At 49.5% G+C, this 14,332-nt stretch overlaps 1 protein-coding gene across 1 annotated transcript; it reads right to left on the minus strand.

The window, feature by feature from the left end:
• Positions 1 to 8,597: 8,597 nt before the first annotated feature.
• ITPRIPL2 (ITPRIP like 2) lies at positions 8,598 to 13,852 on the minus strand. Its single transcript, XM_058157889.1, has 2 exons — positions 11,633 to 13,852; positions 8,598 to 10,623 (listed from the first exon to the last, which is right to left on the minus strand). Exon 1 carries the CDS (start codon positions 13,177 to 13,179, stop codon positions 11,698 to 11,700), a length of 1,482 nt encoding a protein of 493 aa, XP_058013872.1. The 5' UTR covers positions 13,180 to 13,852; the 3' UTR covers positions 8,598 to 10,623; positions 11,633 to 11,697.
• Positions 13,853 to 14,332: the final 480 nt, after the last annotated feature.

Consider the following 14,332-nt stretch of genomic DNA (forward strand, 5'->3'; position numbering starts at 1 on the left):
AGAATGCAGTATTGCAGGCTAACTCTGCATTCCATTGCCAGGAGTTCGATTCTCACCGGCTCAAGGTTGACTCAGCCTTCCATCCTTCTGAGGTGGATAAAATGAGGACCCAGATTGTTGGGGGACAAGAGGCTGACTCTGTAAACCGCTTAGAGAGGGCTGTAAAGCACTGTGAAGTGGTATATAAGTCTAAGTGCTATTGCCCTCCCTCCCTCCCTCCCTCCCTTCCTTCCTTCCTCTTATTCCTTTTCTCATTCTCCTTCCTGGTGGCACAGTGGTTAGAGTGCAGTACTGCAGGCTACTTCTGCTGACTGCCGGCTGCCTGTAATTTGTCAGTTCGAATCTCACCAGCCTCAAACTTGATTCATAGCCTTCCATCCTTCCGAGGTGGGTAAAATGAGGACCCAGATTGTTGGGGGTGCAACAGGCTGACTCTGTAAACCGCTTAGAGAGGGCAGGAAAGCGATATGTAAGTCTTTATTGGTTTGATCCAAAACTTTTTAAGAAGAAAAAAAAATATTGCAGATGGAATGTGAAGCTCTTCTCTTGTAGAGATGAAAATTGGCCTCCTCTGCTCAGATGTGGGAAGGCGGCCTCCCACGTTTTCATCCCTGTTGGAAAGTTGGAGTGATTAATATGCAAAGTTGGCTCGTTGACAGGAATGTGAATTGCAAGACCATCTGTCAGATTGGTGTGTGAAACCCCTCCAAGATGGCTGTTCAGGAAGGGGGGGTGGGCTGCCTCCCTATTCTATGCATTCTGCTAACAGCCACGGTCCAGCCGGCTCACCTGGCTTAGAAAAAACACTCATTTACTGATCATTCCACTTATCCAGGGAATTGACATCTTTACAGGAATCTTAAAATGTGTACAGATAGTCCTTGATTTAAAGTAAAGATACAGGTTCCCCTCGCACATACGCACTAGTTGTTCCTGACTCTAGGGGGCGGTGCCCATCTCCGTTTCAAAGCCGAAGAGCCAGCGCTGTCCGAAAACATCTCCGTGGTCACGTGGCCAGCATGACTCAATGCCAAAGGCACACAGAACGCTGTTCCCTTCCCACCAAAGGTGGTCCCTATTTTTTTCTACTTGCATTTTTTACCTGCTTTCGAACTGCTAGATTGGCAGAACCTGGGACAAGTCACGGGAGCTCACCCCGTTATGCGGCAGCACTAGGGATTCGAACCCCTGAACTGCCGACCTTTTGTTCGGCAAGCTCAGCGTCTTAGCCACTGAGCCACTGCATCCTTGATTTACGACAGTTCATTTAGTGATCGTTCAAAGTTACAACGGCACTGAAAAAGGTGATTTATGACCATTTTTCACACTTATGACCGTCGCAGCAGCCCCAGGGTCACGTGATTTACATTTGCATGCTTCAGAACTGACTCACATTTATGACGGTTGCAAAGTCCCGGGGGGGTGGTGGTCACGTGATCCCCTTTTGCGACCTTCTGACAAGCAATGTCCACGGCGAAGCCAGATTCACTTAACAACCTTATTCCTGTTGCTAGGCCAATTCTAGAATACAGCTCACCAGTTTGGAACCCTCACCACATCTCTGACATCAAGCTGTTGAAGTGCTGTCCCGGTGTGTGGAAGCCGTACAGGTCTGGATGGGGAGAAACAGGCTCAAGCTTAATCCCTCCAAGACGGAGTGGCTGTGGATGCCGGCACCCCGATTCAGTCAGCTGCAGCCGCGGCTGACTGTTGGAGGCGAGTTACTGGCCCCAAAGGATAGGGTGCGCAACTTAGGTGTCCTCCTGGACGAACGGCTGTCGTTTGAAGATCATTTGACGGCCGTCTCCAGGGGGGCCTTCCACCAGGTTCGCCTGGTTCGGCAGTTGCGCCCCTTCCTTGATCGGGATGCCTTGTGCACGGTCACTCGCGCGCGCCGCTACCTCTCGCTTGGATTATTGTAATGCTCTTTACATGGGGCTCCTTGAAGTGCACTCGGAGGCTTCAGTTAGTCCAGAATGCAGCTGGTGATAGAGGGAGCTCCGCCAGAGTCCCATATAACACCGCTCCTGCGCAGACTGTACTGGCTGCCTGTGGCCTTTCGAGTGCACTTTAAGGTGCTGGTTACGACCTTTAAAGCGCTCCATGGCTTAGGGCCTGGGTACTTACTGCTGTTACCACATGCCTCCCACCGACCCGTACGCTCTCACAGAGAGGGACTTCTCAGGGTGCCGTCCGCCAAGCAATGTCGGCTGGCGGCCCCCAGGGGAAGGTCCTTCTCTGTGGGGACTCCCACACTCTGGAACGAACTTCCCCCGGGTTTACGCCAAATACCTGACCTTCGGACATTCCGTCGCGAACTGAAGACACATCTTTTTATTCGCGTGGGGCTGTCTTAAATTGAATTTTATCAAATTTTTAAAATTCTTATTAATTAATTTTAAATGGGGTTTTAGCTCACTGTATATTTTAATTTTCAGGCCAATTTAAAATAAGTTTTTTAATTGCATTTTAAATTATATATTGTACTGTTTGCACACACTATATAAAACATTTGCTAGGCCAATTCTAGAATACAAATAAATAAATAAATAAATAAATAAATAAAATACAATTGAACGTGTCCAGAAATATTTTACAAGAAGAGTTCTCCACTCCTCTGAAAACAACAAAATACGTTATCCCACCAGACTTGAAATCCTAGGCTTATAAAACTTGGAACTCCGTCGCCTTCGACAAGACCTAAGTTTAACTCATAGAATCATCTATTGTAATGTCCTTCCTGTTAAAGTCTACTTCAGCTTTAATTGCAATAATACTAGAGCAACCACTTAATGTCAACCGCTTTAATCTAGATTGCAGAAAATATGACTTCTGTAACAGAATCATCAGTGCTTGGAATACTTTACCTGACTCTGTGGTCTCTTCCCATAATCCTAAAAGCTTTAACCAAAAACTTTCTACTATTGACCTCACCCCATTCCTAAGGGGACCATAAGGGGTGTGCATAAGCGCACAAACGTGCCTACCGTTCCTGTCCTATTGTTTTTCTTTTCTTCTTCCTATATATATGCTTATACCTCCATAAATTTACCCATATATGTGTTTATTTACTATATAATCTTTTTGTATGATACCTACATATATTGTTGTGACAAAATAAAATAAATAAAATAAAATAAAAAAATCAGCTGGGACTTTGGAGGCAGAGAATAGATGGGGGGCGGGGCCAGTCAGAATTTTTACTACCGGTTCTCCGAACTACTCAAAATTTCCGCTACAGGTTCTCCAGAACTGGTCAGAACCTGCTGAAACCCACTTCTGGGGATCACGTGACCCAAAGGACAGTGCAACCATCACAAATACATGCCAGTTGCCAAGCCTCTGAATTTGGATCCCGTGATCCGACAAGCCACAAGCATGAAAACCTATCGTAACTTCAAATGGTCCCTAAACAAATAGTTGTAAGCCGAGGACTACCTCTACAGAACACGGAAGGAAAGATTTTCATTTATTTTTTTTTGCTGGAGAAAAAAAAAACGGGGGTGGGGGGGAAGCCATCAACCCCCTTCGGAGACTGGCTAGCCAGCTTTCTACATGATGGGAACTAGAAGGATGATTCATTTCCTTTCCAACTGTTGAGCGAAGGCTTCACTTATTCCACGATTGGAATAGTCATGGTTTACGCCGGCAAAAACTGAACAGCTGAACATAAAAGGCACCGGGTGAAGGGGTGGGAGGGAAGAGTGCGCCACGTGGGAAAAGGGCTGCTTTCAAAACATGAACTTGGGTAGAATGATGGGCTTTGCAGAAAAACAAAACCCATCTTCCTGAAGAAGGGATAGAAGCAAGGGTGGGCTTCAAAAGTTTTAGGAAGGGGTTCTCTGCCCGGTTGCTGGGTGGGCGAGCCGGCCTCATGTACCATAGCGGGGGTGGGGGGCCTTTTTGCCCTCCCCGGGCTCCTGAGGCTTTTCTTGAACCTCCGGGAGGACGAAAACGGCCTCCCTAGGCTCCGGAGGCCTATTTCCAGCCTTCCCAAACTTCCGGTAGGTCCGTTTTTCGCCGTCCCCGAGCCTCCATGCACGCCCTGCACTTACTGGCATCCAAAACGGGCCGTGTGGAGACTCCTGAGTGGGGAAGGGTGGGCAGAGCCAGCCGGGAGTGAGATTTGGAGGTTCTCCGAACTGCACAGAATCTTAACTAGAGGTTCTCCCGAACCCCCAGCAGTCCCCCCCCAACCCGGATAGAAGGAGGGTCCCTTTTATCTTCTGTAAGGGCATGTGGGAAGGACCTTGGGAGACAGAAGGAAGAGCTGCAGACTGGACGACGGATACAGAAGAGGCTGCCAATCCCTCAGAAGGAACCGGGGCATGGCAAACGTCCCCAAAAAGGACCTTCCGGGGTGTGTATGTGTGTGTGGCCACGATCGTAAGCAGATGATTTTGGAAGGGGACTGCAAAGGAGAAAATCTTGGAAAGAGGGACAGGACGAATTCAACGGCTGAGTGGAACAACGAATCATTGTGACTCAGGATTGTTGGATGGAAATTCTCACTTACCACTCACTCATCCTTATGGGTCTCTTTGGGCCAGATTTTTTTTTTCTTTTTATAAAGTTTTATTGATTTTCTACTATTACATTCAATTAGTGCTTAATAAACTGATGTGATGTCTGGGTAGTTTTGTTTGCTTAAGGATGCAAATTATATTCCTAATCTTTTACCTCTTTTTTTCCAGCCACTGATAAAATAAGTTCCATATTTGATAGCATTCTGTATCTTCTTCCGGTTTGATCTTCAATGTAAGTCCATCCATTTCTGCATAGTCCACTATCTTCTTAAATTAGCTCTTCCTCTTTATCTTTATATTTCCAGTGCTGTGCTAATACAATCCTTGCTGCTGTTAATACATGCAATATTAAATATCAAATTTGTTTATCGGCCGAAGAGGTTGTAGAAAAAATGCTTTTAAAAGGTTCTGATGATCCCAGCTGAGCTGCATCAGGTTTTTTTTTTTTACTTTTAAAAGCATTTTTTCGGCCGAAGGAAAAATGCTTTTAAAAGTTAAAAAAAAACCCCTCTGATGATCGCGCGGCTCAGCTGGGCATGGGCGGGATTTTGGCTACCGGTTCTCCAAACCACCCGCCACCATTGCTACCGGATCAGATGATCCGGTCCGAACTGGGAACATTTCACCTCTGGTTTGCTCCGAATAAAATACAGACATTTAAAAGTACTTTCTCTCTCTCTTTGGGCACAACGTGAATATATCAGCTGGAAAAAAAACCACTCCGCATTGGCGAGAGGAAGGGCATCCGGCCAGTAAACAGCCATCTCCATTCAGCTCCCCAGACTCCACCTTGCAAGGGATTATATGGGGTCATTAAAAGATGATGATCTAAAATGTTGTGCCTCCTCCGCTTTCCCCGCAGCCGAGGCCTTCTTATCTGCTTTCGAACGCTGAGGAATGTCCTAGCATGCCTCCCGGCCCCAGCCCTGGCTCCATGCCCAGACAGGCTGAGGAAGAAGAAGCGCCTCCAGCCCTGGCTCCATGCCCAGGCAAACGGAGGAACTAGACCCCTTCCCCTCCCCCACAGCATGTGAGCCTGAGGAAGGTCAATTACCAACAGCTGCAGACTGGAGTGACCCTCGCTTCAGGAGAATTGATAGGCGGCGTCAACAGAAGGAAGGGAGGGGTAGGCCTGGATAAGTGCTGAGTCATGGAGCCACACCCCATGGCCTATATAAAGGATCTGCTTTCTGGCATTCTCTGAGTCAGGGAAAGTCTACCTTATCTTGCTGAAATCACTTTCTGGTCTCCTGCCTGCCTTGAGAACTTTGCTAGGACTTTGGCAGAGCTGCAGAGGCACGCCTGATTCGGATTTCCCTGACCCGGCCGTCAGCGGAGGAGTGGGACACGACATAAAAGTACTTCATGCTACTTTGAGGCTCTGAGTCCAAGCTTCGCTTATATTCCAGCGTTTCAGAAACACACGTTGAGGATCAGACAGCATTTTAAAAAACCACACGCAGCAGCAGCCCCAGCGTCTGAAACCTTGCGTTACCTCGGATGGCTCTTCCAATTAAAGAGGATTGCTCTTATTAGATCCTGGGATAGCTGAATACATAAGTCTATCAGCTCGAAGCTTTGTAAACCTACCCGTAATAACTCTTAATGATTAATTTCCGCAGAGATTGACGGGTGACTCATCCCGATTAAATTAAATCTAGAGGACTGGTAGAAGAGAAAAGGGAGGGAGGAAAGTGCGAATGTGTATCGGTGCACTGCTTGCCAAGGATGAAGCATGCTGTGAAATTGTGCTTTTAAAATATTCACTTGAAAAGCGGGTTTTTTTCCCCCCTCTCAATTTAAACTTTTAGTAAACCTGTGCAAAAATTACACACACACACATACAAAGACAGAAACGCACAACGCTATGCCCATTTCCAAACCGAGAAAGAGAATTTCAAAATTTCTTCGAAAAGGGATGTGAGGTTCTTGCGGTGACTTAAGTGACTAGGCAGCCCACAATGTGTGCAAAGGTGTTTTTCAGAATCACAAAGGGTTGCAAGGGACCTTGTAGGTTATCTAGTCCAACCCCCTTCCCAAGCAGGAGACCCTACACCATTTGTGACGGATGGCAATCCAGTCTCTTCTTGAAAGTTTCTCCAGGGAATTTTTGTTGCACCGTTGTTGTTTTCTGTGGCTTCCCACATACACATCCGTCCCGCCGTGAGGGAATTTTGACAAATGGAGAACAACACCTCAAAAAATACTGCAACTTCAAAAAAAAAAAAAAGGCCCCCTTGGAGAGACGCAAAATAAATTCTCGACACAGAGAAACAGCTATCAAAAAATCAAAATGGATCTTGGAAAAAACAGACAGCAGCTGTTAGGAGGAGGCAGATGTAGAAGAAACATGAATTAAATAAACCCAGCTCGGTTTTCCTGATCAGGACTATACGGCTAGTCCTCAACATACGACTGTAATGGTGCCTGTCCATTTCGTCGTATGTCGTAAAGGTCGTAAAATGGGTTAGTCATGTGACCGATCCAATTTTACCATCTTTTTTGTGGCGGATTAAACATATCTTAAAATCGCCAAGGTTGAGCCACTGGTTTAACCCAGGAACAACGACCCAGAAATGTGTTCCAGGTAGTCCTTGACCTGCAACAGTTTGTTTAGTGACCATTTGAAGTTATAACGGCACTTTAAAAAGTGACTTTTGACCATTTTTCACACTCATGACCGTTGCAGTATCCCCACGGTCACGAGATTTAAATTCAGATGCTTATCAACTGGCTCACATTTATGACCGTTGAAATGTCCCAGAGTCACGTGACATGGTCCCCTTTTACGACTGTCTTCTCAAGCCAAGTCAATGGGGAAACCAGATTCACTTAACAACCGTCGTTACTAATATAACAACTGCAATGATTTGCTTAACAAGTATGGAAAAGGAAAGTTGTAAAATGGAGCAAAACTCACTTAACAAATTAATTTGGGGCTCAATTGTGGTCGTAAATGGAGGACTACCTGTATTTTTAGCCAATATTTCACAAACTATCCACCAACGTAGATTTCACATGTTTTTCTCAATACTCTCCCTTCTTCAACCGTTTCTTCAAATCTCTCTGTCACACGCAAGACGTTTCTTTTCCAACTTTCTCACCCGTTCAACCAACAGTCCCCATCTTCCCAAGAGGGTGTATTTCATGAGTTCATGCATTCCACACCACCAAACCCAAAACTTATTTAAAAAAAAAAAAAAGCTAGGGCCCACAAGTCAGAAACAGGGCTGTGAAAAAACTACTTCAAATCAATTTAAGACCTTCTTGAGATCTACAGCTGATGCAAAAACAGCCCATTAGATTTGTTCAGTTGTTGTTCCAGCTTCAGAAAGTCCATTCTTGGGAAAATACGTCTTTTCTTAGCACCTGGTACCCTCTGGCAAATGTTGGGACCCACCACCACTTCCTATTCCATCAACCGTCTTGCCCCACCCAAGAAATGCCAGCCAGCCAGCTGGCCCAGGACTACCCCTTCCACACCGTCTTCAACGTTCTCAGCCTCAAGTCATTTTGAGATCACAAATCATCTTGACATTAAGCCAATTCCACTTCCTTGGCTAAAACCAACAGCAACCCTTACAAATGGAGATTTCTCTCTCTCTCTCTCTTTTTTTGGGGTTTGTTTTTTCCCATTTTTCATACCTAAGCAGGAGGCACTTGAGATAATGCCAATTTTGAAAGTCCCGTCATAGATCTCGTGTTGTACGGGTACACTTCAGACTGCAATGGAGAACTCAAACAGCCTTGCAAAATGTGTGCTGGGCCCTGTGGAATTGTGTTTGTGTGTGTCAGGGGGAGGGGATTTAATCTAGAGAGAGGGGGAGAGAGATGGGGGAGAGAGAGAGAGGTAGAGAGAGAAGAGAGCAAGGGAGAAAGAGGGGGAGAGGGAGAGAGAGAGAGAGAGAAAGGGGGGAGAGAGAGGGAGGTAGGGAGAGGTAGGGAGAAACAGAGAGAGGGAGAGAGAGGGAAAGAGAGAGAGAAACAGAGAGAAAGAGGGAAAGGGAGAGAAAGAGAGAGAGGAAAGAGAGAGAGAAACAGAGAGAGAAAGAGAGAGAGAGAAAGGGGGGAGAGAGAGGGAGGTAGGGAGAGGTAGGGAGAAACAGAGAGAGGGAGAGAGAGGGAAAGAGAGAGAGAAACAGAGAGAAAGAGGGAAAGGGAGAGAAAGAGAGAGAGGGAAAGAGAGAGAGAAACAGAGAGAGAGAAAGAGAAAGAAAAAGAGAAAGAAAGAGAGAGAGAGAGAGAGAGAGGATGATTTTCAACATCTGGCAACTAAACGGCGGCATTACATATAGTTTGTTTTGAAAAATATATGCATTTTTTGGATGTCTCGATCTGCAATCTACAGACTGCTCTACAAGGCATTGTATAATAGCCTTTTCAGATCTGGTTCTTGGCACGCAAACGGAACTAAATGGAACTTTTGCACCGCCAGAGAACATTTTTGACCTACCGAACGATTTCACATCCTTGCATCTTCCATTCGCCACTCCGGAGAGGAAGGCTATAAGACTCCCCGTTTCCCAAGGTTTGTTTGTTTTTTAATCTGAGAAAGGTGTCGATGTGGCCAGATGCCAAGGGATTCACCGGAATAACAAATAGCGGAGGTCTGAATGATCCTTTTCATTCCAAACCTTCTCAAGGATGGGCTGGAGGTCAGCTTTTATTATAAGGATATAATTAGTGCTTTCCAATTGACAATATCGCACATGAGGCAGCCTATTAGAGAGCTGGATGTCTCCGTTTATAATTAGTTTAATGAGCGTCCAAATGCTTCAGAAAATGTCACACAGCCTAGGCAACGTCAAAAAAAACAACAAACAAAGGAACTTTTCATGAAAATAAAGTGCTATTAATTTTGGTCTCCGAGTATATATTGGTTTCAGTCCCTTTGGCCAGGAATCTCCTACCTTGGCAACTTTTTAAGACTTGTGGACTTCAACTCCCAGAATTCCCTTTGGGGAATGTGGCTTCCTATGTGGCTGACAGAATTCCCTTGTGGGGAATTCTGGGAGCTGAAGTCCAGAAATCTTTAACGTTGCCAAGGTTGGAGACCCCCCCTGCCTTAGGAGCCTCTGTCAATCAGGCCCACTCCTGAGCTCCCATCATCCTGAGCCGCATTTGGGAGACACCCGCCCCCATGTGTTAGATGACTGCTCTCAAAAAGAGCACAGGTAGTTCTTCAACATAATTCCGCTCTCAATTACGGTTGTAAGGAAGTCAACAATTGCGCCTCAAACTAATGTTGCTGAGCAAGACAGTTACGACCTTCCTTGCCACCGCTGTTAAGTGAATCACTGTAAGTTCTTAAATTAGTCACAGGGTTGTTAAGTGAATCTGAATTCCTCATGGACTTTGCTCGTCAGAAGGTTGCAAAAATGACCCTGGGGACCTTCATAAATACGAGCCAATGGCCAAGCATCCAAATTTTGATCACGTGACCAGAGGGTTGCTGCAAACGTAAATGTGACGAAACGGTCCCTAAGTCCCTTTTTTCAGGACTGTTGTAACTTGAAACAGTCGCTAACCGAATGGTTTTAAGTTGAGGACACCATGTAAACCCGTGATGGTGAACCTGTGGCACGAGGAGCCATATCTGTGGGCACGCGAGTGTTGCCCTAGCTCAGCTCCAACGCTCATGCACCTTGCCAGCCACCTGAATTTTGGGCCTTCCGGGCCCACCTGAAGTCGGGAAACGGGCCGTTTCTGGCCTCTAGAGGGCCTCTGGTGGGATGGGAAAGGCTGTTTTCGCCCTCCCCAGGCTCCTAGAAAACCTCTAGCCTCTTCCTGGGGAGTGCAAAAAATGGGCCTACTGTGCCATCACGTGCCAAAAGTGTGGGGGGGGGAGTCTGGGAAGCGTCACGTATGCATGCGCAGGAAGGTGGGGCGCATTGAATTATGGGTGTGGGCACACACACACGTGACTCCCCCCCACGCGACCTCCACTTTTGGCATGCGACGGCAGAAAGCTTAGCCATCACTGCTGTAAACTTAATGAGGCTGTGTTTTTCCTCTCTTCTACTCCAGGCCCATAATAAGCAGCCACAGATCAGGGCCGCAGTCCATCTTTTCGTGCTTCGACCCTCGGATCCTGGCGCTGCAAAAAATAAAATAAAAATCAAGACTGCTTCAAGTCACCGGGGCGAAATGCCAAAGCAGGCGATAAACACCCACTCGGATTCCTAACTTGGCTGTGGTGGTGGGAAACAAACAACAGAACATCAACCCCAGGAAGTTGAGTCATAACAGCCTGATATTTCCCTAATAGAAACTCTCAACTTTTCCCTTTCAAGAATTGCCCTTCAAGCCAGTAGTGAAATCATCCCCCTGGTTTGCCAGTGGTTCACTGCCTGCGCATGCACAGTGCACATCAAACACATGCTGCGTGCATGCGCAATATGCGCCAAACGCACGCTTCGTGCAGAAAAAAAGAGGCTTGGGAAGGTAAGTAGAACAGCGAGGGACGGGGGGGGGAGCAGCTGTGCCACATGAGGTAGATTCACTAGAAAGCAGGATTGCCTGCTTTCTAGCAATTTTAAATCGCGTGGCACAGCTGATTGTCAGAAATACCCGTTCGGAGGAACCGGTAGGTTTGTTTTTTTGTGGTTTTTTTGGTACCTGTTCACTACTGATTTTTATCACTACCGGTTCGTCCGAACTGGTGCGAACCGGTAGCATTTCACTGCTGCTTCAAACCCGAGGAAGAGCGGCTTGAAAATTTTGGCCTGCTTTTGTGGACAAAGCCAGAAACCCTGAGCAGAAGAAGTCAGAATCAGACTGGTGCGATGAGGACCAATCTGCCCTCTTTGAACTTTGGTGAACCCCAAGAAGATGTTCCTTCCATCCTCCATACTTCCCCTCCTTCGAGAAAACCCCCGAAGTCTCCAACCTGCTGGTTAAAAAAAACAAAACACCCCACATCTGATCCAGCAGCACCCGAGTTCCACACAGGATCAGAACGGAACTCTTAAGACCAAAAGTCCAATGTAGACACTCTTTATGCTCCTAGGCAAGGTGCTTCAGATGTCCTCTTCACCTCCCCCACGTTCTACCCAATACAGAGCCCTAAAGCCCCAAGACAATTGGGGAATATACGGCAATTCAACCTTCATTTTTTGGATGCAAAGTCCAGGCCTGGCGAGGAGGTAAAGGAGGCGGCTCAGGTGAGATGCTACTTTCGGCACCTGAGGCCGCTGTACACCCGGATGATCCTAGGCGCCTGCTTCCAAACACTCAGCAGCTGTGAGGCCACCCTCTCCAAAGTGGACTGTTCAAAACCAGCCAGCAGATTCACTGGAGAGGCTTCCTTGACAAATTTGGGCAAGCTCAGGATTTCGGGCAGGTGAGAGTTCCCCAGGAACAGGTGGGCCAGCCTCCCTCGCTGCAGAGCCTGCACCAGGAACAGGACCACATCCTCCAGCCGGGCCACCAAGAACCGGTCCTCCCAAGCCTGCCACGGGCTACGTAGGAGCACCCAGAAAACTGCCATCTTGAGGACGTAGGAGGAGAGGACTCGGTCCCACTGGGCAGCCCAGGGGGGCTCCAGGGCGCGGCCCCCCAGCTCCCTCAACCCTTTGAGGATCTGCAAGCATTTCAGGTGGCAGGAGTCCGCGGGGACTTGGTCCCGAAGCCAGGCCAGCAAGCGCTGCTCCGCTTTGGAGAGGTTGAGGGTCCAGAAGGTGCCCAGCTGGGGGCCCGCAGAAGGTGGGGGACAGCAGAGCCAGGGGGTGAGGTAGAGCCCCTCGCCCAGCGGGATGGCCGGGGTGAGGTGGACGGTCAGGGAGAGGTGGCAGCAGACGTAATCGGAGCGAGGCGCGATCTGCAAAGCCAGCGGGCAGGGCGCACCGTTGACGGCTAGCTGCACCCGGCAGCGCTCTTGTAAGCGGGCCCGCACGGCGCCGAGGCAGCGCTGCATTTGCGCCTGGAACCAACGGGCCACCAGCGCCGCCGACAGCAGAAGGGACTCCCCGTCTTCCTCGCCCGGGCTTGCAGCCACGCACAGAGCCCGGCTGGGGGAGCCTTGCGCGCCCTCGGTTACACGCAAGGCGCAGAGGAAAGCGCCCCTTTGCCTGGGCTGCTGATGCTGATGCTCCGGAGCGCAAGGCAGGGCGCGCAACTCCAGCCGGGGCGGCAACCGCAGCGGCACCAGCACGTCGAAAGCATCGGGCGGGCTGCCCACCTTGTGTTGCTCGTAAGCGCTGCCCACTTGGACGAAATCCCCGCGCAGGGCCAGCCGGCCGGCCGCTTTGCCAGCCCGCACCAGCTCGCCCACCACCAGGCTGACGTGGGCTTTGCTGTGACCCAGCACGTGGGGCGAGAGCCGCAACCGGGTCTCGTAGAAGCCGTCCAGCCAGGCGCGGCGCCGGGAAGGGTCCCGTCCGCTGGAAGCGCCGAGGCTGCCGATCCCCACGCGTTTGGACGGCCGCTGCTGCTGCCGCCGCCAAGCCCTCCGCCAAGCCCGCCAGCCTAAGCCCAGCGCGGCCAGCAGGAGCAGCAGGAACAGGAGCGGCAGAGGTCCCGGCAACCGGCTCGGCCCCGGCCACCAGCCCGCTTCCCCGCCCGTCGGGCCGGCTTGCAGCAGGCAGAGCAGGAGGGTGCAAGCGCAAGTCAGGAGCGGCCAGAAGACCCGCGCGTTGAGGCTGTAGACGGCCATGGATGGGCACTAGAAAGGCGAGATCCTTCGGTTTGCAAGCGGCCGCGCCGTCAATGCATCGCCCGTCGAGCTCAGCGCTGCTGCTCCTGCTGCTGGAAAAACATCGGTGTCGTTGCTTCGCTCCGGGCTGGCAGCGGTTCAACCCATCGCCGCGGCTTTTGGGGGGCTCCGGCAGCCTTCGACGGGACTAGGGCATCCCCGTCTTCCTCGGCCCCGGGAGACAAGCGAATCCCCGGCTCTCTGCGACCGCTACTTTGCTTGGCCTGGCGCCCGCGGGCGCCCAAAGGGAGGCTTCTCCTTGGGACTTGGAATCGCTCGGAGGAAAAGACGGGCGGGCCACTCACGGTCGTGGGTCAAGCCGGGTCCTTGTCCCCCCCCCCCTCCCACACGTCCTGGAGCCGGACGCCGCTTTGCTTTCTCGGCGGAGCGGCGGCGGCGTCGCTTGCAAAGGCCAAGTCAAGTTCTGCAAAAAAACTTTTTTTTCCGCTTCCTCTTCCGAGTGGGGAACGCGGCGCGTCACTTTAGTGGATGAGCTCAGAGGAAATGCCAAAGTCTGGGATGGAGGAGGAGGAGGAGGAGGAGGAGAAAGGGGCGGTGGGATCCGAAGGGACGGGTGCTGGCTGAGTTGCCCCCCTTGGCTTGGCTCCAGGACTGTCCGGGCGGGCAGGCGGGAGAAGCGCAGAAGAGTAGTAGTGGAGTAGTAAGAGGAGGCGACTGGAGGAGGAGGAGGAGGAGGAAAGAGGGAGCAAACCAACGGGCTTCACGAGGGGCGTGGATTTATCCTGGGCGGTGGCTGGAGGGAGGGAGGGAGGGAGGGGTAAGAAGGCAGGATGTCCCAAACAAACCAGGATTGCTTGCTACCTTCTATATCTGGGGCCTGGTCTGGTTTCCAAAGGCAGAAATCTGCCAGCAATCAGAGCTTTTAGCTAGGAGAAAGAAAGAAAGAAAGAAAGAAAGAAAGAAAGAAAGAAAGAAAGAAAGAAAGAAAGAAAGAAAGAAAGAAAGAAAGAAAGAAAGAAAGAAAGGGAGAGCGAGAGAAAGAAAAAAGAAAAAGGAAAGAAAGAGAAAAAGAGAAAAAGAAAAAGAAAAAGAAAGAAAGAAAGAAAGAGAAAGAAAGAAAGAAAGAAAGAGGTAGGGAAAGAGAGAGAAAAAG

The sequence above is a fragment of the Ahaetulla prasina genome, chromosome 14, assembly GCF_028640845.1.
Source record: "Ahaetulla prasina isolate Xishuangbanna chromosome 14, ASM2864084v1, whole genome shotgun sequence".
NCBI lineage: Eukaryota > Metazoa > Chordata > Lepidosauria > Squamata > Colubridae > Ahaetulla > Ahaetulla prasina.